The sequence below is a fragment of the Bos javanicus genome, chromosome 10 (assembly GCF_032452875.1).
Source record: "Bos javanicus breed banteng chromosome 10, ARS-OSU_banteng_1.0, whole genome shotgun sequence".
NCBI lineage: Eukaryota > Metazoa > Chordata > Mammalia > Artiodactyla > Bovidae > Bos > Bos javanicus.
The window spans coordinates 37,026,628-37,048,446 of record NC_083877.1 but is presented as its reverse complement, the minus strand read 5'-3'; the positions used below and the strand labels follow the sequence as shown (position 1 = coordinate 37,048,446).

At 46.4% G+C, this 21,819-nt stretch overlaps 2 protein-coding genes across 3 annotated transcripts in view; both read left to right on the top strand.

Annotated features, from left to right (window-relative positions):
• PLA2G4E (phospholipase A2 group IVE) overlaps positions 1 to 8,220 on the top strand; it is an 80,802-nt gene extending 72,582 nt beyond the window's left edge. For both annotated transcript variants that reach the window (XM_061430869.1, XM_061430870.1), the window contains exons 15-20: positions 480 to 617; positions 2,026 to 2,133; positions 2,678 to 2,881; positions 4,225 to 4,391; positions 5,574 to 5,757; positions 6,182 to 8,220. In XM_061430869.1, coding sequence (XP_061286853.1) covers positions 480 to 617; positions 2,026 to 2,133; positions 2,678 to 2,881; positions 4,225 to 4,391; positions 5,574 to 5,757; positions 6,182 to 6,399 — 1,019 coding nt within the window. In that variant the 3' untranslated portion in view covers positions 6,400 to 8,220. The remainder of the gene's footprint in view (positions 1 to 479; positions 618 to 2,025; positions 2,134 to 2,677; positions 2,882 to 4,224; positions 4,392 to 5,573; positions 5,758 to 6,181) is intronic.
• Positions 8,221 to 16,847: 8,627 nt separating this feature from the next.
• EHD4 (EH domain containing 4) overlaps positions 16,848 to 21,819 on the top strand; it is an 86,679-nt gene continuing 81,707 nt past the window's right edge. The window contains exon 1 of the mRNA XM_061430872.1: positions 16,848 to 17,239. Within this exon, the coding sequence (XP_061286856.1) occupies positions 17,007 to 17,239 (233 nt within the window). The 5' untranslated portion in view covers positions 16,848 to 17,006. The remainder of the gene's footprint in view (positions 17,240 to 21,819) is intronic.

Genomic DNA, 21,819 nt, shown 5'->3' with positions numbered 1-21,819 from the left:
GCAGGCAAAGGCACTCAGTACCCACAGCACACACCTCTCCACCACACCTTTGCCAACCTCCGCACCAAAATACTGTGCTGACAGCTGAAGAAGTCCACTTTGCTCCCTGCTTCTGCTCAGATGCATGTAGGGGATGGGTGGCAGAGTACTGGGGTTTCCCTGAGCAGAGATTTGATGAGACAGAGGAAATAAAAGTCGTCAAGAGAAAGAATCCTAGATATTTCTTAAGCTGCCGGATGGAAGGACTCTAGAGACCTGCCCAGCTTCCGGGTCCGTTTTTGGTCCTGGTTTATCCCATTTTGAAGAGCAAATGAGCCTGTGCAGGTGGCAAAACTGTCTTGCGGGCCCTCAGAAGCTGGCCACGGGCTCCCCCTTGTGTCCTGCAGGAGGACTGCGGCCTCCCGGTCCCAGGCTCCTTGAGGCACGGTGGGCGAGGCCGTCCGGGCAGGAGGCTGACATCTGCCCTTCTTCGTGTGCAGAGTGGTTCGAGTTCTCCCCCTACGAGGTGGGCATGCAGAAGTATGGAGCCTTCATCCCCACAGAGCTCTTCGGCTCCGAGTTCTTCATGGGGCGGCTGATGAAGAGAATCCCAGAGTCGCGGATGTGCTACATGCTAGGTGACTCTTGGCTGGGGGAGGCCCCTGGGAACCCAGCTCCATGCTGAACAGGCTCCGCCTTGATTAGAGGACTGACAAATAAACACTCTCTGTTCCCCCCAGGATCTTGTCCCAGGTGCGGGGGCTAGTGTGGGTTATTCCTTGGGCATGTGACCCTCCTGGCATCTGTCAGCATCCCCTCATCCCAAGAGAGGCTCCTGACCTAACCTGAGACTAGCCTCCCAGACTGTCCTGATCTGCCTGTGACCCTTTGGGTCCAGAAGGACCTAACAGGGTCCCCGGGTCACTGGGGACCAAAGGGGACTCTCCCAATGTCTTTGTCTCCGTTGTCTCCCTGGTGACTGTTCAGAACCAGACTGGGAGTGGCAGGCTGAGATGGAAGTTTCTGGAACTTCTGCCCCTTTCCTCAATCTCCATCTCCAGGCAGCAACATGCCTGTTTTCAGGGGTTGACTCTGCCCCTGGGCTCTAAGAGGCCAGAGGGGACCTTAGGGTGAAGACAGAGTCTCTGGGGAAGCCTGGCCCAGTTTCACTATGCTCCCAGGTCCTCCAGAAGGCTGGCCCGTTGAGTGCAGGGGCCTGACTGTGACGTCCACTCATAGAGTCATCCCCTTCAGAGCCCGAACTATACCCATCAAAGGGAGACTGCAAAAAATAGACCCCTCTCTACAGCTTCAACAATCAGTTACACCCTTACTTAGGCTGGTTGTCTGCCTTCCTCTCCCTTCCGTCTACCCCAAATCCAGCCCTCTTGGAAAGTCCCACTTAAGCCCTGTTTCTTAAGGGAAGTCCGCCCTGAGGCCCACAGCCCCCAGCAGCCTCTCCTTTCTCTGAACACCTTTGCTATCCGGTATGTGGCTCAGAGGTCTGTAGGTAAGACACTGGGGCATGGACTCTGGTTTCTCATTTGTTAGCTGCTCAAAGTTGGTCAATTTACCTAACCTTCCTGAGCTTCAGTTTTCTCATCTGTAACTTGAGCTTAAGAGTAAAAACAACCTTATCAGTTCGGTTCAGTTGTTCAGTCGTGGCTGACTCTTTGCGACCCCATGGACTATAGCCCGCCAGGCTCCTCTGTCCATGGGGATTCTCCAGGCAAGAATACTGGAGTGGGTTGCTATGCCCTCTTCCGGGGGATCTTTCCAACCCAAGGACCTAGTCCACATCTCCTGAGTTGGCAGGTGGATTCTTTACCCACTGGACCACCTGGGAAGCCCCAACTGCCCTCTCCCAGTTCCAAGAGGAGAGTAGAAAAGAGCTGAGTCACTTATGTCGAGCTGCTCCACAAGGAGAGGGAAGTCAAAGCCTGTCCCTCTCCCTGAGCATCCTGACTTAGAGGGTCATCAAGGCCAGTATTGGGGTGGGCCTGGAGGTTCTTGGACAGAGCTGCTCATGGTTGGTCCTGCCTCTAGGTTTGTGGAGTAGCATCTTCTCCCTGAACCTGCTTGACGCCTGGAACCTATCCCATACCTCGGAGGAGTTTTTTCACAAGTGGACAAGGGATAGAGTGCATGATATTGGTGGGTGACCTACTGGCCTCTTCTCTTGATTGGGAGACATATAGGGGTGGGGAGGTAGGTCACAAACTGAGCACAGACCACCTGCCTCATGTTTCATCATCAGGCAGCTAGGGCTAGAGAGGCTACCCTGCCTGGAGAGGCAGGTGACTCTAGGTGGACACACTTGTGCTACCTCCGGCCTGGCTGGGGCGGGGGGTAGGGGGACGTGCCATGCAGTAGGCTTGGCAGAGCTGCACGACACCCGGGAAAGCTGAAGAGGATGGGGATATATGAATGCTGCTAAAGGCTGCCCTTCCAGACTCTGTCCTCTTGGGAACGCCTCCTTGCCAATCACCCTGGCTCCCTCTCCACTACCTTACTCCTGTTGCATGTCTCTCCCCTGGGTCCTCCTAGCTCTAATGCGAAAGCCTTGAGAACTAGGCAAGAAAGGTGTGCACTGCACTTACAGATGGACCTCTGGGTGCGGGGCACTCGGGCAATGCTTCACCTGGGCAGCCTGGGGACCCCAGCCCTGTGACCTCCATCTCCCCCTACCACCCTGCAGAAGACGAGCCACTCCTGCCTGAAATCCCCAAATGTGATGCCAATGTCCTGGACACCACGGTGGTGACGCCAGCATCCTGGCTGTCCAACACTTTCCGCGACATCCTCACCCACAGGGCCTTTGTCTCCAAGTTCCACAATTTCCTGCTGGGGCTGCAGCTGCACACCGACTACCTCCAGAACAGCCAGTTCTCCATGTGGAAAGGTATCCCTACCTGCTGCCTCTGTTTGGAGGAAGGAGAAGTGGGTGTAGAGGCTGCCAGGGAGAAAGGATGAGAAAACGTCTGCCCATGTTCATCCGGCCAAGTGGCAGGCTCTCCCCATGGTGTATTCTGAATTTGGTGAAGCTTTGAACAGTGAGTGGACTAGTGGCCTATTTAATTAATTGAATCTATGCTATATCTCTAGATAGCATCTGTATAAGAACCCCAGCAGGTAGAAATTGGCCCCGTTTTACAGGTGGGGAGTGTGTGGGTTCTGACTTTCTACAGCTGTGTTCTGGGGGCCCCTTTTGTGGGTGTGGCCCCCAGAGTTGGGCGGGGATGGCCCAGTGCAAGATCCTCCTAATGGTGAGTGCAGAGCTAGCTGGATCTTAAACTGTGGTCTGGCAGCTTCCACTCCAGGCCCCATCCCACCCTGCCAAGGCTTTAAGGTTGATATTCCACCATCTTTGGTATTTTACTTGGCCATGGTCTGCATATGGCTGCTTGAGCCTGCCCTAATAATCTTTGTCCTATCTGGGGCAAGAAGGGCAGCTGGCTCCTGGTCCACAGTCTGTACTCATTTACAGGCTCCTCTTAAGCCCCTGCTCCCCACAAGCTCTGTGGCTGAGGCTTTGTGGGCTTTCTGTGCATATTCCGTAAAAGACTTGCTAAACCGTTTCAGTTCAGTTCAGTTCAGTCACTCAGTTGTGTCCAACTCTTTGCAATCCCATGGATTGCAGCATGCCAGGCTTCCCTGTCTGTCACCAACTCCCAGAGCCTGCTCAAACTCATGTCCATTGAGTTGTTGATGCCATCTAACCATCTCATCCTCTGTCATCTCCTTCTCCTCCTGCCTTCAATCTTTCCCAGCATCAGGGTCTTTTCCAGTGAGTCAGTTCTTTGCATTAGGTGGCCAAAGTATTGGAGCTTCAACTTCAGCATCAGTCCTTCTGAGGAATATTCAGGGTTGATTTTCTTTAGGATTGACTGGTTTGATATCTTTGCAGTCCAAGGGCCTCTCAAGAGTTTTCTCCATCACCACAGTTCAAAAGCATCAATTCTTTGGCACTCAGCTTTCTTTATGGTCCAACTCTCACATCCATACATGACTACTGGAAAAACCATAGCTTTTTTTTTTTTTTTTTTTTGCTAAAACTCCATAGATTAGGCTGTTCTTCCTCACGCCACCCAGCAGGAGCACTGGGACTCACCGGGCACCCTGGTGGAGGGGAGGGTGGGAGGCCAGGCTGAAGTAGAGGAGCTCCGGGCAGGGCACCAGGTGCCTTTGACCACCGGCTGAGATCAGGAGGTGAGGAGTGAGGATAACTGGAAGCCTGACTTTCAGACACGGTGCTGGACGGCTTCCCAAATCAGCTGACAGGATCTGTGAAACACCTGTGCCTGCTGGACACCGCATTCTTTGTCAACTCCAGCTACGCGCCCCTCCTCAGGCCCGAGAGAAAAGTTGACCTCATTATCCACCTTAATTACTGTGCTGGGTCCCAGACAAAGGTGAGTGCAGCAGAGAAAGGCTCCCACCCCACTCCCCACAGGCTCCTACACTTAGCATCAGAGTCACTCAAGCCCCTATGCGGGGGGTTAGGTGGAGGTTATGATGCAGGCTAGACAACCAAACCTCAGGGGGCAGCCCACGGGCCCTCATGTGATGGGACCCAGGTTTACTAGATTCCCCGAGCTAATTCCAATTTTATTCTTACATTAAAGCATTTCCCATATTTGGAAATTCTTCCAGCTGCAAAGAGAAAAAAGAGTTTTAAAAAATAACCTTAATAGAGCCCAGTCAATTCTAAAGTATTGTACCATCCTAGGAGTTTGTAATGTCCTAGTTTTAAAAGGATCACACAATTCCTCCAACTCCAGAGTATGAGCCTCCATGTAATTACACCAAAGGGTTAGGACCAGAGACTTTTTTAAAATTTATTTCCTTTTGAAAATGTCTGGATTTTCAAGGGAAAGACACTGGGTTTTGGTCTGTCGTAATACAGTCCTATCCTGAGGCCAGGGAAAGGGGCATGAAGACAGACGACAAGGATGACACCAGTGATAATAACTGAAGTTTGTAAACAAAGCTTACTTGATCCTTGTGCCAGCTCTTGGAGGTAGATGGTAACTGCTGTTCTTCCCATGTTATAGGAGACGGAGGTGACACAGAGAGGGTCAGTGGCTTGCTTAAGATCGTGCAGCTGGTGAACACAGAACAGGGAGTAGAATGAAAGGGATACTGCTCTGAGTTAAAGTCTGCCGTTCTTGTTACATCATGTTTACAAAGATGCCCTTTAAGAGTTCTCTCTGGCCCTGTGGCACTTTGTCAGTTTCAGATCCCATGCATGTCCCACAGGAGCCTGGCCAGCCATGGCTGTCACCCTCTCTGGGGGCACCCACAGTTCCAGGTCTGTGTTTGGGTGAAGCATCATCAAAAGGCTTCTGTCCATTTTACTTGGGGCAGGAGCTTATGGCTGGACACACACCAACCTACTGCCTCAGGCTCTTCATCCTGCCTCAGGCTCTTCATCCTGACCCAGCTTTGTCCTAAAAATAGCACAGATAGGCAAAGCAGTGGGAGACCTGAGTTGTTAGCTGGGGAAATCAGGAAGCTGGAGCTAAGAACTCTGTGTTTCTGGTCCACCCTCACCCCTCCTGAAACTCACACAATGTCCTCCTGTGATGTTCTAGCCCATGAAGCAAACCTGTGAGTACTGTGCCGTGCAGAACATCCCCTTCCTCAAATACGAGCTGCAGAAGGAGGAGGATAGCCTCAAGGAGTGCTACCTGCTGGAGAACTCCCAGGAGCCCGACACCCCCATCGTGACCTTTTTCCCACTCATCTGCGACACCTTCCAAAATTACAAGGCCCCAGGTAAGCTGCGGTGAGCTCAGGTCCCACCCGCCCCCGACCTTGGACAGGGAGCTCTTAGATGTGTGTGGTCTTCCAAGAGCACTAACAGGGGGAGCCTGGCTTAGCTCCAGTCTGAACCAACCTTGGCTTTGGTGAGAAACAACAAGCCCCCAGGCCCCAGGCCCCAGGCCCCAGCGATGTCCAATTCCACTCTTTCAGTCATTCACAGCCTGGATCTGTGCTAGTACCATGGCGATCCTGAGATAGCCAAGCTGTGTCCCTGCCCCGGGGGACTGGGAGATGCGTGTGCGCATGTGCGTGTGAGTGTGCAACATGTGCCTGTTTTCCTGTGAATGTGCTGGGGTGGGCCTCACAGAGAGAGCCAGAAACAAGCCATTACAAGTTCACACATAAAGGGCTACAGTGAGTCCTTCTGCTCCTCCAGGTGTGGAACGAAGCCCCGAGGAGCTGGAGCAGGGCCAGGTTGACATCTACGGTCCCAAAACTCCCTACGCCACCAAGGAGCTGACATACACTGAGGCTGCCTTCGACAAGCTGGTGAAGCTTTCTGAGTATAACATCCTGAATAACAAGGACAAGCTCCTTCAGGCCTTGCGACTGGCAGTAGAGAGGAAACGCCAGAAGAGCCAGTGTCCTCCCTAAGGTCCCAGGGCACCTCACCGATCCTGTGTCTGCTTCTAGCATCAGAGGTATAGAACCCACCAGGGCTGACCAGCCACACAGCCAGCTCTGCTCTCTAGCATGGCTGGCCTGGGCTTTCTATCAAAAAAAAATTAACATTAAAAAGGAGAATTGAGAGAGACAGAGATAAAGGAACATAATAAAGGGATGTATGGGGGCCTTATATCCACTGGAATTTTTTAAAACCTTCCCTGCAGGGAAGGGGTTCCAAAAGCCACAGGCGCCCACATACGCCTAAAGAATGGATAATAACAGCATGACCTGACTTTATATAAGAGGCTGGTTCCCCAGTAATCTCGAACTCACAGGAGGAACTCAAAACCCTCCCCTCACTACTCCACTCTGCTTGGGGAATGCACCAGAGGACTTGAGAAGTATTCTGGGTTCTCTGGAAAAATGTTTTTTTTTAAGTTAAGGCAATTGTATTCTTGTGATTTTCATAGATAATTGTATTTTGTGACTTATTTTTATGAAGCCTCATATTAATAGGAAGTGTAATGCTTGAAGATCTAGGTGGTGCACTAGAGGCATTCTGGTCTGTTCAGCAACAAACACGAAAAACTGATGGGGTTTCAACAGCCCCTCTGCAGCTACTCAGAGCCCCAGGACTGATGATTCACCCTGTGATCTGGCCTGGGCAGCCTTGCTGAGCAACCAGCTCCAGTGTTATGCCAGGCAAAGTCCACGTCTGTAGCTCAGGTCCACCGAACAAGGATCTGGGATACAGCTCAGCGAGGTCTGGGCAGGTACATCAGGCATCAGGTGAGTGCAGCGGCCACTCGCTGACCAGCCTGCTCCCTGAGCATATCCCTATCCTCTTACCACCTCCTGTCTGGTTCCCAGATGGGATTATTTATTTCTGAGTTGCATTCCTCTTATTTATTATGTAAGCACCATGGCCAGTGTATCCCAGCTCTTGAAGAGACACTCAGATAACAAAACTGGAAAGGATCAACCCAGAAAGGACCAGGTTAACCCTAAGGAAAACACTCATCCGTCGAGTTGGTTTCCAGATGAATCACTGGCAAAGCCCTGGGACACAAAAGCTCAAAGTATCCGGTCTCCAATCAGGCCAGGAACTTAACTGAAGAAATGTGTAACCTGAGCCATTGAGAAGCTGGGGCGATGGGAGATGTGACCAGAAAGGCATGTGGCCCTCACGAAGCCCAGCACATCTGGAAGACACGGCCACTGTGCTCCCTAAGCAGTCCTTTGGATGTTAGGAGATGCGTGGTGACAGGTGCCAAAAGTTTACCAAAATCGTCCTCTGATTTATATCCTTGAAACTCAAGGGAAACTGATTAGAAATGCAGAGACTCAGGCCACACCCCAGCCATACTGACTCAGAATCTACATTTAAGAAGATTCTTCACCTCCTCTCCCCTGCCTCTAGGTGATACTTAGATGCATATTGAAGTCTGAGAGGAATGAATTTAGCTGTACTCTCCCATAAGCCAGAAAGCATGAGTCCATCACCTCCCCTGAGCCCTTGATAAACTGGACCTGGTCCCCTCCAGAAAATGCTGACTTAGGACCCCACTGTCTCCTCCATCAGAGCAGCCAGCTGCCTCCACTCTGCCATCTTTTCTTTCTATCTCCCAAGACAGATTCTCTTCAAATTATCAGAGTGAGCCAGAAGACCTGTGTTTATCAAAATACCTGTGTGTGTATTGTAAGGTGAAGGCAGCCCTGCCTTGGATTCATCAATGTAAAACAAGGTTTATAAAGTCATTGTATTATTTGAACCTGGAATAAACTGGCCATGTGGGTGAATGCTGTCAACTCATTGGCTTTCATTTATGATGCTGCAATCTATGCATAACTCCTGCCCTTATCCCTGTCTGGGCTTCCCACATGTGCTGCCAGAGGCGTGAGAAAGCCATGCCAGCCTTCCCGCCTTCAGGGGTCCCTCGTTTCTCGTGATGGGGTGTCCCTCTGCTGTTATGAAGTGTGTCAGTGGCCAGCGGAGAACCAGCCCTTGCTGATATGTGCTGTTTGAAGCTCAGATGGTTTTCATGAAGCACTGATGGAGAGGAAAGAAGGGCAGCCAGCATCAGCCGAGCACCTACCTGATACACCGCGGTCCATGAACAGCTTCTGCTTCCTAGAAAGTTAGATTTGGGTTCAGGGGAAAACGTGAAAACATAGTTTATGCTTTTGTATGTTGTCAACAGATGTGAGAAGTTAAAAAGTGACTTAGCTTCTAAAACAATGCTGGTGATGTCATGGAGCTGGGGATAAGTAAGGACCACACAAGGGATAAGGACATGTGTCATCAGTTCCGAGAGGGTGAGGGTATAGGGTCCTGGGGAGGACAAGGAGGCTCCCTCTTCAGGTTCCCTGCTCTCCACCTATAACAATTTTTTTAAATTTTATTTTAATTTTGGGTGCACTGGGTCTTCATTGCTGTGCTCGGCTTTTCTCTAGTTGTGGTGAGTGGGCTTCTCATTGTGGTGGCTTCTCTTGTGGAGCACAGGTTCTAGCCACATGGTCTCAGTTGTTGCAACTTGATTTAATAGAAAAATTAAATAAAACTCTTCTCTCCCCCAGTCTTCCCAAGAGCAGCCATCATTCCACACTGCCATGCAGCCCAGGCGCCCTGCCCCACAGATGTTTTCTGCCCCTATGTCCCCATGAAAACACTTCTCCCCAAGGTCACCAATGTCGTCAGATAATTGCCAGATACACTGAGCCAAAAGGCACCGGCTCTTTACAGGCCTTATCTTACTCGATTGTTCTCCACATTTGGCCCTGCAGACCACTCCCTCCTTCCTGAAACCCTCCCTTCCCGAGACTTCCTTGCCAACAGCAGTTCAGTTCAGTTCCGTTGCAAATATTTATTGCCTTCCCAACAACGTGCCAGTCACTGCTGTAGGCACTGGGGGACAATAAAAAGGATGAACAATTGACCCCGCACTTCAAGGAGCTTCCTTCTGGTCCCACGAAGGAGGCCTACACGGAAACACGGGCTTGCGGTACGCAGAGGAAGCTCCATGAGAGCTGTGTACACAAGGGGCACACATCAGGGACTCCAACCCAGCCCTCGAGGAGAGGGGCCTAATGTGCTGGACGCCTTCTGTCCTGGATTTATTCCCATTTCAAATCCCTTCTCTGGCATCCCCTCTCCTCTCTCCTTTAAGTGCTGATATTACTTGAGGCTCTCTCCTCAGTTCTGCTCCCTGATCACTGTACCCTCCTTAAAGCAATCTCATCCACACCCAGAATTTCTACTCCTGCGTCTATTTTGAAAACTCTCAAACCTTTATTTCTAGCCAGGGTAATGTCCTGAGTTCTTGATTCATGTATTCAAATTCTGTATCAGTTAGCATTGCTTTTACTACATAACTGAAAAGATCTAAAGAGGCTTAAAGATCTAAAGATCTAGAAGATCTCTATTTCTAATCAGGGACCCAGCTCCTTTCAGCTGTTGCTTCTGCCATCCTCAAGTTTTCCTTCCATATGGTAGTTTCCAATATGGCTGTTGCACCTCTACCCACATTCTAGGCAGCAGAAAGGATAAAGGGGTCAGAGCATATATCATGTAGCATAATGTTTTCAGGTTTGATCCAGATTGTGGCATGTGACAGGATTTCTTTCCTTTTTTAAGGCTGAATAACATTTCATTGTATGTATATATACACATTTTGTTTAAACGTTTATCCATTCATCTATCAATCGACACTTAGGTTGCTTTAACCTCTTGACTATTGTGAGTGCAGCTGCTATGAACTTGAATGTACAAATATCTCCTAGAGGCCCTACTTTCAATTCTTTAGGATATATACCCAAAAATAGGATTGGTGGATACTATAGTAGTTCTATCTTTTTTGGAAGAACTGCCATCCCGTTTTCCATAGCAATTGCATGGATTCACTTCTGTCATCTGCTTTTTTCCACTTAAAAATATATTCTGAGCATTTTCTCAGGTGATTAATACTCTTCTCATATAACACGATTTTCAGAGACTACATAGGAATCCATCATCTGCTTAACTAGTCTTTTCATGGGAGAACAACCAGGCACAGCTTTTCACTGTTATAATGATACGCTGTTAGACATTCCTTAGATAAGCTTTATATTCATTATTCCTTCAGGATAAAATTCCTGAGAAGTGTGAGCATTTCTAACAATTAGGAAAGGTATACTTGACATCATAGACTGTGCATAATTAAAGTACACGATTTGATGAGTTTCAGCAGAGGTATACAACTGTGAACCATCACAACAGTCAAGGTAATGAGTAAACCCTTCACCCCAACAAGCCTACACATGCCTTTTGTATCGTCCCTCTGCTCCTCCCCTGCTGGGTCATGTGGTAGGTGCATGCTTCACTTTTTAAAAACTGCCAAACTGTTTCCAAAGTGATTGTTACTAGCTTACATTCCACTGGTAATGCATAAGAGTTCTAGTTGCTCCACATCCTTACCAACAACTGGTATGATTCAGACATTCTAATAGGTGTATAATGGTACCTTGGTGTGGGTTTTTTGTTTTTGTTTTTTTTTAATTCACTTTTTTTTTTTTTGGCCATGTCACACAGATTGCGGGATCTTAGTTCTCCAGCCAGGGACTAAACCCAGGCAATGGCAGTGAAAGCTCAAGTCCTAACCACTGGACTGCCAGGGAACTCCCTGTTTTCTTAATATTGAACTTTAAGAAGTCTTTATGTTTCAGATGCAAGTCCTTTATCAGATATCTGAAAATATAGTCTCCTAGTCTGTGATTTCTTTTCATTTTGTTTACAGTATCAAAGGTCAGGAGTTTGTAATTTTGATCATCTAATTTATCAATTTTTTTCTTTTATGGAGCATGCTTTTAGTATCATCTAAGAAACCTTTCCCTACACAAGTTCACAAAGGTTTTCTGCATTGTTTTGTTCTTTACATCTTCATTTATAATCATTTTGAGATCACTTTTACATATAGTGGAAGGTATAGATCAAAGTTCATCTTTTCACACATGGATGTCCAACTAGCATTATTAGTTGAAAAGACTTTCCTTATCCATTGAATTGCATTTGCATTGTGTCAAAAGTCAATTAACCAGTATGTGTGGGTCTGTTTTTAGACTCTATTTGTTCTTTTGATATATTAGTCTATCTTTATACCAATATCGTGCTGCCTTGATTTCTGTATCTTTACAATGAGTTTTGAAATTAGGTAGTGTAAATCTTCCAACTTTGTTTTTTTTTTTTTTTTAAGTTGTTTTGGCTATTTTAGATTCTTTGAATTTACATGTGAATTTAGAATCAACTTGGCAATTAACAAAAATAAAAACATGCTAGGATTGCACTGAATATGTTTATAAGTTTAAAGAAAATTGACATCTTAGCAATATTGAGTCTTCTGATCCACAAGCATATATACATACCCACAAGTATATGTTTCCATTTGTTTAGACCTTCTTTATTTCTCCAGAAATGCTCTGTAGCTATCAGTGTACAGACCTTGTACATTTTAATCAGATTTACCCCTAAGTATTTAATATATTTAATGCATTGCAAATTATATTGATTTTTTACTTCATTGTCCAATTATTCATTGCTAGTGTATAAAAAATAGAGGTTTTTGTCTTATACCTAGCAATCTTGCTAAACTCATTAGTTCTACTAGCTTTTTTGGTGAAGTAAGTGTGTGAAAGTCTCTGTTGTGTCCAACTGTTTGCGACCCCATGGACTATATAGTCCATGGAATTCTCCAGGCCAGAATACTGGAGTAGGTATCCTTTCCCTTCTCCAGGGGATTTTCCCAATCCAGGGATCAAACCCAGGTCTCCTGCATTGCCAGCGGATTCTTTACCAGCTGAGCCACAAGGGAAACCCCAGTTTTTTTGGTAGATTCCTTAGAATTTTCTACATAGATGGTCATATTTTCTGCAAATAAAGATGGTTTTACTTTTTCTATCCAATCTAGATAGCTTTTCTTTTACTTGCTTTATTGTACCGACTAGAATCTTAGTAGGATGCTAAATGGGCTTCCCTGGTAGCTCAGCTGGTAAAGAATCTGCCTACAATGCAGGAGACCTGGGTTCAATCCCTGGGTTGGAAAGATCCCCTGGAGGAGAGGGCATGAGAATCCATGACAGTATTCTTGCCTGGAGAAGCCCCATGGACAGAGGAGCCTGGAGGGCTGCAGTCCATAGTGTTGCAGAGTCAGACAAGACAGATCGAGTAAGCACAGGCACAGCACAGCATGTTAAATAGAAGTGGTAAAAGCAGACATCTTTGTCCTGTTTCTGATCTCAGAAGGAAAGCTCTCAGTCATTTCATCTTAAGTTTTATGTTGAGAAGCAGAAGTCTTGAATGTGCATTTTCAAGATTTTTGGTAAGTATGGACTCCAGAAAAGTGCCAATTTATACCATCTCCAGCAATGTATGAGAAGGTACCTTTTCCTGCTGCTGCTAAGTCACTACAGTCGTGTCTGACTCCGTGCAACCCCATAGACGGAAGCTCACCAGGCTCCCCCGTCCCCGGGATTCTCCAGGCAAGAACACTGGAGTGGGTTGTCATTTCCTTCTCCAATACGTGAAAGTGAAAAGTGAAAGTGAAGTCGCTCAGTCGTGTCCAACTCCTAGCGACCCCATGGACTGCAGCCCACCAGGCTCCTCTGTCCATGGGATTTTCCAGGCAAGAGTATTGGAGTGGGGTGCCATTGCCTTCTCTGGGTACCTTTTCCTACACCCTGGCTAACATTAGACATCATCTTAGAAAAATAAAAGTCTGTAATTCTTAATGTTACCTGTTCATTTTAAATTTGTTTATCTGATTGTTAATGGAGATCAGCATCATTTAGTTTACAGGTCAACTATATTAGTTTTTCTAGTTGTCTATGTCCTTTGCTCATTGGTCTAATTGAGTATTTTCTTTTTTAATAATTCCATATAGATTTTTAAAGTTTAATTCCTTAATTAAATTTAAATATATATGATATAATATGTCTGTAGTATTTTACCCCATTTGTCTTTTGACCTTTACTTTGGTTTATGGATTTTTTTTTTAATGTGGACTGTTTCAAAAATCTCTATTGACTTTGTTACAATATTGCTTCTCTTTTAAGTTTGTTTGGGGTTTTTTGGCCCTGAGGCATGTGGGATCTTAGCTCTCTGACCAGGGATGGAACTGCACTCCAGGCGTTGGAAGGTGCAGTCTTAACCACTGGACCGCCAGGGAAGTCCCTGTTTGTTTTTTTATATATATACTACTTTTAATAGAATTTTTTAGAGTACTTTTAGATTCACAGCAAAATTAAGTATAAAGTAAAGAGAGTTCCCATGTATCCTTTATCCCTGCAATACAGCCTTCCCACTATTGACATCCCACACAACTAACATCCTGCACCAGAGTGGTACATACGTTACCATTGATGAACCTAACCTACACCGACACATCACTGTCACCCCAAATCCATAGTTTACATTAGGATTCACTCTTGGTGTTATAGATTCTATAGGTCTGGACAAATGTATAATGATATATATCCACAATTACATCATCATACAGAATAATTTCACTGCCCTGCTGTTGCTGCTGCTGTTAAGTTGCTTCAGTCGTGTCCAACTCTGTGCAACCCCATAGACAGCAGCCCACCAGGCTCCCCGTCCCTGGGATTCTCCAGGCAAGAACACTGGAGTGGGTTGCCATTTCCTTCTCCAATGCATGAAAGTGAAGAGTGAAAGTGAAGTCGCTCAGTTGTGTCTGACTCTTAGCGACCCCATGGACTGCAGCCCACCAGGCTCCTGCGTCCATGGGGTTTTCCAGGCAAGAGTACTGGAGTGGGGTGCCATTGCCTTCTCTGTCCACTGCCCTACAAACCTTCTATCCTCTTCCTACTCATCCTTCCCTCCTCTCTAACCCCTGGAAACCACTGATCTTTTTATAGTCTCCATAGTTTTGCCTTTTTCCAGAATGTCATACTGTTTCAATGATACAGTATATAGCCTTTTTAGATTGGCTTCTTTCACTTAATAATATAGATTTAAGCTTCCTTCACATCTTTTCTTGGCTTGGTAGCTCATTTCTTTTTAGCTGAATAATATTTTATTGTCTAAATGTACCACAGTTTATTTATCCATTCACCTAGATAAGGATATCTTAGTTGCTTCCAAGTTTGGGCAATTATGAATAAACCTACTGTAAATATTTACATGCAGTTCTTACATAGACATAAATTTTCAACTCATTTGGGTAAATACCAAGGAGAGAAAATTCTGAATTATATGGCAAGAGTATGTTTATAAGTGTTTGTTTTTTATTTATTAAAAAAAAAACCCACATTGAAGTCTTTAGTTTTTTGCTGACAAAGCTATCAACCTTTTTTCATAATTTCTATCTTTGGTTTTGATTAGAAAGGCTTTTCCCTTCCAAAATTTTACAAATCTTCAGTAGCTTCTGAAGTAGTAGTTCTTCTAGTAGGTCTATGGTTTTATTTTATTTTTACATTTCAAGCTTTGTTTTACTTTGATGAGGCAGCTATCTAACTAGATTTTTTTCTTGGCTTTCTTGTCACTTTCTTAGTCACATATAGCTCCCTCTAAATGTTTTATCCACAATTCCAAAAAAGTTCCCTTTTTACAAACAAGAAAATTGAGGCAGAGAGACAACTCATTGCATTCAAGATCACATAAGTGTAAGTGTTAGTCACTCAGTCATGTCTGACTCTTTGCGATCTCATGGACTGTAGCTCACCAGGCTCCTCTGCCCATGGGATTCTCCAGGTAAGAATACTGAAATGGGTTGCCATTTCCTTCTCCAGGGGATCGTCCCAACCCAGGGATTGAACCTGGGTCTCCAGCACTGCAGGCAATTCTTTACCATCTGAGCCACCAGGGAAGCCCCTAAGATCACATAGCCATTAATTTATATAGTCAGAATTCAAACCTAGGTCTTTTGATGCCAAATCCTGTTCTTTCCACCACAGCCCTGGTACTCAAATTATGATCTATGAACAAGCAGCATTGGGCAACACCTGGGAGCTTGTTAGAAACACAGTCTTAGGTAACACCCCATACCCACTGAATCAGAATCTGCATTAATATCAAATGTGAGAAGTCTGTTGTGACTATTTCCCCCAGATTAGAATACATCAGAATCATCTGGGAATAGTTGTTGAGCTTCATCCTTCCCCAATATTTTAACTCAGTAGGACAGGGGTGATGACCAGACATCTGCATTTTAACAACCATCTCAAGTTTTCTTATGCAGGTACTCCCTTCCCCACCATCACCAGCACCACACTTGGAGAAATGCACAGAAACAACTGAGACATTCTAAAACTGTAACGTAGGACACCAAAAGTGATGGCTGATTATTTCTCCCTATCTCAGTTTAGATATATCCTTTAGTTCAGTTCAGTCGCTCAGTCGTGTCCGACTCTGCAACCCTATGGACTGCAGCACGCCAGGCTTCCCTGTCCATCCAGCTCCTTGAGCTTGCTCAAACTCATGTCCGCTGAGTCGGTGATGCCATCCAACCATCTCATCCTCTGTCGTCCCCTTCTCCTCCTGCCTTAAATCTTTCCCAGCATCAGGCTGTTTTCCAATGAGACAGTTCTTCACATCAGGTGGCCAAAGTATTGGAGCTTCAGCATCAGTCCTTCCAATGAATATTCAGGACTGATTTCCTTTACGATTGACTGGTTTGATCTTGCAGTCCAAGGGACACTCTAGAGTCTTCTCCACCAATGTATCCTTATCACCTGAGAGACTGCTACAGGCTAACAGTAACTCTTTTTATGTCAATATGTGGCAGTGAGGTTGTAATAATGAGGATAACTAAACCTTCAAATTTACAGAAAATCACACAAAGAAAATTAAGGGCAAAAAGCCTTCACTCGATCCAGAAGTTTGTGGAGGCAGCGTGGAGAAACATTTACCCAAGTAGATTGAAGTCTACTATCCCAACTTCAAATTTGGTCAATTACGTCTTTGAGTCAGGGTTTCCTCACAGATAAAGTCAGAGTAATAATAAGCTGCCAGTAGGTAGAAAGAACTCTCCTGTTAACTTTTTTAACTTTTGTCCCCAGCATCGTAGGGCTGGGATGAAAAACATCCCAGGAGACTAAGCAGCCTCCGGAGGCGCGCGCGCGCGTGTGTGTCTTTCTTTGCCGGCTTGTGTGAGTATGTTTCTTTGCCAGCTCAGATTTGCCCAGAAATCTACGCCACCTGGCTAGAGGTGGGGCGCGGGCAACCAACCACACCCGGCCCCTCGGTTCGCCGGTCTGCGCTGGCAAGTTAGAGAAACACCCTCTTCCTCGCCCAGTCCTCCAGAAAGACTCCGTCATCAACAATTCATTAAGACACTCGTCTCCATTGGCTGGCGCCTCCACTCGCGCCGGCAGCGGTCCAATGAGAAAGGACTTGAGAGACCCTTCTGAATAATGAACACGCTCCCGTGACGTAGCGACCGGAGACTGGCTGAGATGGCGCGAGGCGGGGCCAGCTCGGGCGGCGGCGAGGGCTGTTGGGGCTGCTCAGTTCCAGCTGGGGAGGGTCGAGCCCGGAGTGGGGTCGGAGCTCGGGACCGGCACTGAGAGGGCGAGCGCGGGGCACAGACGAGCGGGCAGGCGGCAGGATGTTCAGCTGGTTAGGGCGGCAGGCGGGCGGGCGCGGAGGTACGGGCGCGGACCCGGTGCAGACCGTGACGGGTGGCCTGCGCTCACTCTACCAGCGCAAGGTGCTGCCGCTGGAGGAGGCGTATCGTTTCCACGAGTTCCACTCGCCGGCGCTGGAGGACGCCGACTTTGAGAACAAGCCCATGATCCTGCTGGTGGGCCAGTACAGCACCGGCAAGACCACCTTCATCAGGTAACCCTCCCCGCCCCCTCCGCCCTCCTGCCTGCACACCTGTCCCCGTCACCTAGGTGGAGGCCGTCCTCCTCCCCACGTGCGCGCCTGTTGTCACCAGCCTCCCGCCAGCTTCCTGCAGCGCCCCCTTCTCTTTCGAGGAATCCCCTCTCTGCCGCTTTCTCCAGCTCGGCGCGGCCTCAGGTTCCCCGTGTGAGCGCGGTGCCCGGGTGTCTGAAGCCCTACCCCGGGACCGGCCGCCGAAGTGAGGGCAGGCTCTCCCTACGCGGCCGAGAGGGTCCTCAGAACCTCCCCCGTCTCTGCGTACTACGAGCCCTGCTTCCTTGCGTTTGGAAAGGCACTCCTCTGACTGGCTTTATTTATCTTGTTACCCTAGCCTGGGAGCCCCGGGATGGGAGGAAAAGCAAGGCTATAATAAGCACCTTCTTGACGAGCGAGTGAGACCAAGGGCTGGAAATGGGGACAAACGTGTGGGGTATCAGAATGGATCATTGAGTCAAGTTGGGAAGTTAAGTCCCAGCACAGTGCCGGGCGTATAACTACTTACTGAATGAAAGAATGGCAACAGTAGAGGGTATTGCCCACACCCCCTTCCATTGCGGCCCTGCATCCCGCCCCCAACACTGTGTTCAGGGGGACCGAGTAGAGAGGCCGCCTTCATTCAGCTCGTGCACAGCCTCTCTTTATCCTGCCATAGGAAGTTAGCTGTGTGTAGCCGCCGAACCAGCCAGCGCCCAGTGGAGCTCAGGGGGAGTGTCATATTACTACTGGTTAGTTTCCATTTCTTAGGTGGGTCATTCCCTTCTCCGTCACCCTTGACAACTGAAAATATTTGTCATGCTTGCCATGTCTCCAAAAGCAAACAATTACTGTGGATGCCTTTGACATTCAAATCATATAGGTCCCTCGGAAGTGATTTTTAATGGGAAATAATTTGCATTTTGTAACAGATTGCTTTTTTAAGAGGCTATTTTACTTTTAAAGCAGCTGGCATATTAAGACTCTCTTTGGTTAGGAGACTTGTTTTCCTGGGTTAAACTGTGTGTCCATTGAAACAAAGTGATCATTTTAGGTTTTGGGCCAGGGTTTTGGAAATTTTAAGTTTCTTCATCATTGATGATCAACAGGTGTTCAGAAAACTGCATCTATATTTGGATACATGCCATTTCTATTAAGTAGCGGCCTCTTTTTCTGGGTTCCAGTGACCTACAGTTCCTAAAAATATAGTTGTTACTACAGAAAATAGGTTCCATCCAAAGCTGCAGCTACACAATGAATTAATTCAGCAAAGCAAATAGACTATATTGAAATATAGTTCTCGAAAGTAAGTTGAATGTAAAGGAAGATGAAAGAAAATACTTTTAAATTGCTTTATTTGGTGTTTATTAGTAAGCTGAAAATAGTATTAAATATGTCACCTAAGACACTCAAAATGAACCTAGAAATATTACATAAACTGATACCTTGAAAGATGTTGTAAAATACACTTCAGGGCTCAGTAATACTAACCAATTTAAGTATATAGGCCTATGAAGCATTATGTAGCACAAGAGTAGGAGGTAGACCTTTTGAAATATACAGATAAAGGATAAGAAGGTAAGCATTGTTATAATTAAAATAGTCTCAGCATTGGTGATGGCCTGTTCAGAGCACCCTGAGTAGTTCCTCCCATCTGTCCTTGCCATTAGATTGTGTGATTAGGGAGCCCCTGTTAATACTGTGTCAACCTGGATATTATTTGGTCCTCTCTCTGCTCCCACAGCCTGGATAATAAGCAAATCTAAGGCAGGAGAACAAACCCACGGAAACATGTATCCATCTTTTTTTCAGCTTACTGTTTTTCTGTCTCATCATTTGGGGGAACTTTGTGGCATAGCTAAGCATAGTTTGAAGAAGGATTGGGAATTTGGTGACTCTATCCAAGGACTTCCCGGTGGCTCAGTGGTAAAGAATTCACCTGCCAAGCCGAAGACACGGGTTCGATCCCTGGGTCACTCCAGTATTCTTACCTGGGAAATCCCATGGACAGAGGAGCCTGGTAAGTTATAGTCCATAGGGTCGCAGAGTCAGACACAACTTAGCAACTAAACAATGACTCCATCCAAATGAACCACTTCTCAGGAGGCCCTGGAGCCCCCATGTGCAACACTACAGTGAGAAAGGAGTCACCCTATCAGGAAGTCACTTGCTCTTGAGACCTTCCCTGGCCTAAGTGACTTGGTTGTTAGGCATCAGACACAAAAGTGGACCTGTGAGGGCGGAAGAAACTCGGGGTATATCAGAAGGTTGGTGAGGCACTGGAGACCTGAGTTTGATTTCAGAGTGGGGCTAGGAGGAAAAGATTCAGCTTCTGGAAGGAAATACCCAAACAAAAGGGCAGCTGCGCTCTAGAGTCCTACCTGGTACTGGGGGCCAAAAGTGTTGACCCAGGTGCTGACCATCCTGGAACCTGCCTGCATCTGTGGCTGTCTTTTCTCTGAGGCTGGTCAGTGCTTGGGTGTTTTGTTTCTAGCCCGTAAGCACTGGAAGCTCATAATTGGCTATAGGATGCACCTGTCTGCATAGTCAGAGATTCTTATCCACCTGGCTTCTTACACATCCCCAGAGGTCACTGGTTACACAGAGCCTGCACTAATATAGAGGGAAACTTCTCTCCTTGTGAAGTCACTCAGCCAAGCCTTTGATATTCATTCCACCTTTGACGAAACCTTAGTCTTCCTTCCTTTGGTCACATAACCGGGAAGAATTGAGAGCCCCATTGAAACATGGTGAGCCAGGACTTTCACCAAGAGTGTGGCGTTTTAAGTGTGTCCTGTGTTCTAATTAAAAGGTCTCCTAGGGACTTCCGTAGTGGTCCAGTGGTTAAGACTGTGCGCTTCCACTGCAGGGATTGCGGGTTCCATCTCTGGTGAGGGAACTAAGATCCTGCATGCCATGCGGAGTGGCCAAAAAAACCCAAAAACCCTCCTAAATAGAGTGGATGGAGAGTCTGAGTGTCAAGAAGCTATGCTCACTATGGAAGATGACCATGAGGGGCCCAGATGCAAGGAAGAGGATAGATAGAGTTTCAATGGACTCTCCTCACATGGGTCACAAAGCTGGCCCAGAACTTCAGGAGATGTTTGTCAAAGTCCTTTTGGGGTAGAAGCAGAACAGTCTATTGTCTCATTGACAGTTTTATTTCTCAGAAGACTGAGGATGCAATGGGAGGAACTGGTGCTGCTCTGCCTCTGGGCAGCAAGAAAGAATTGGCCAGAGAAGGAGAAGAGATGGGCATGGGAAAAGTGGCCAAGTCGTGGTAGACTCTTTAACAGCCAATGAAAGCTGAATATTGGCCTCAGCCAGACCTGTGTCCAAAACCTGAGGAAAATAGATTTCAGAGATTCCCCCAGAAAATCCCTGGGCCCAGATGCTGTGAGGGAAGACATTTCCCCTGAGAGGATGTGAGGTTCACCAAAAATCAGTTCAAGCCACACAGTTGCAACTTCTGATTTTTAAGAGCTCCACCTTCTCTCTTCTTCCTACACTCTTGCCCTGTTCTCTCAAAAAAATTTATTCTAATGAGGAAAAAAGAAGGAAGTATAGGTTTTTAAAGGGTTGAGAATAAGGCAAGAAAAAGGGATGGAAGGCATGTAGATTGGAAAGAAGTAAAAACATCTCTATTCACAGAGAACATGATCTTGTATATAGAAAAATCCTAAGGATTAGAAAAACCCTTCAAGAACTCTTCAAACAAGTTCAGTAAGTTGTCAGGATACAAGATTAATATACAGGATCAGTTATATTTCTTTCCACTAGCAATGAACAATCTGAAAATGAAATTAAGAAAACAATTCCATTTATAATAGTACTTAAAATACTTTAGGAATAAATTTAACAGAAGTAATGCAAAACTGTAAAACTTTGTTGAAAGAAACTAAAGAAAACCTTAAAAAAAAGGAAAGACATTCCATGTTCATGGGTTGAATGACAATGTTTTTATTTTTTACTTATTTATTTATTGGCTGTGCTGGGTCTTTGATATTGTGCAAGGGCTTTCTCTAGTTGTGGTTTGCGGGCTTCTCACTGCAGTGGCCTCTCGTCTGGAAGCATGGGCTCTAGAGCTCATGAGCTTCAGTATTTGTGGTGTATATGGGCTTAGTGGCCCCACAGCATGTGGAATCTTCCAGCGCCAGAAATCAAACCTGTGTCCCCTGCATTGGCAGGCAGATTCTTAACCACGGGACCACTAGGGGAGTCCCGACAATATTTTCAGAATGGCAGTAATACTCCAAGTGATCTTTAGAGTCACTTGCAATCCCTAGCAAAATCCCAACTGCCTTCTTTGTAGAAATTGACAAGCTGATCCTAAAAATTCACATGGAATTGTGAGGGGTCCAGAATAGCCAAAACAATCTTGGGGGAAAAAACAACAATATTCAATTTCTCATACTTCTGATTTGAAAACTCACCACAAAGCTACAGTAAACAGGAAGGTATGACACTAGCATACGGAGAGACACATAGGTCAACTGAATAGAATTGAAAATTCAGAAATAACCCAATACGTGTTTGACAAATTTGTTTCTACAAGGGTTTTA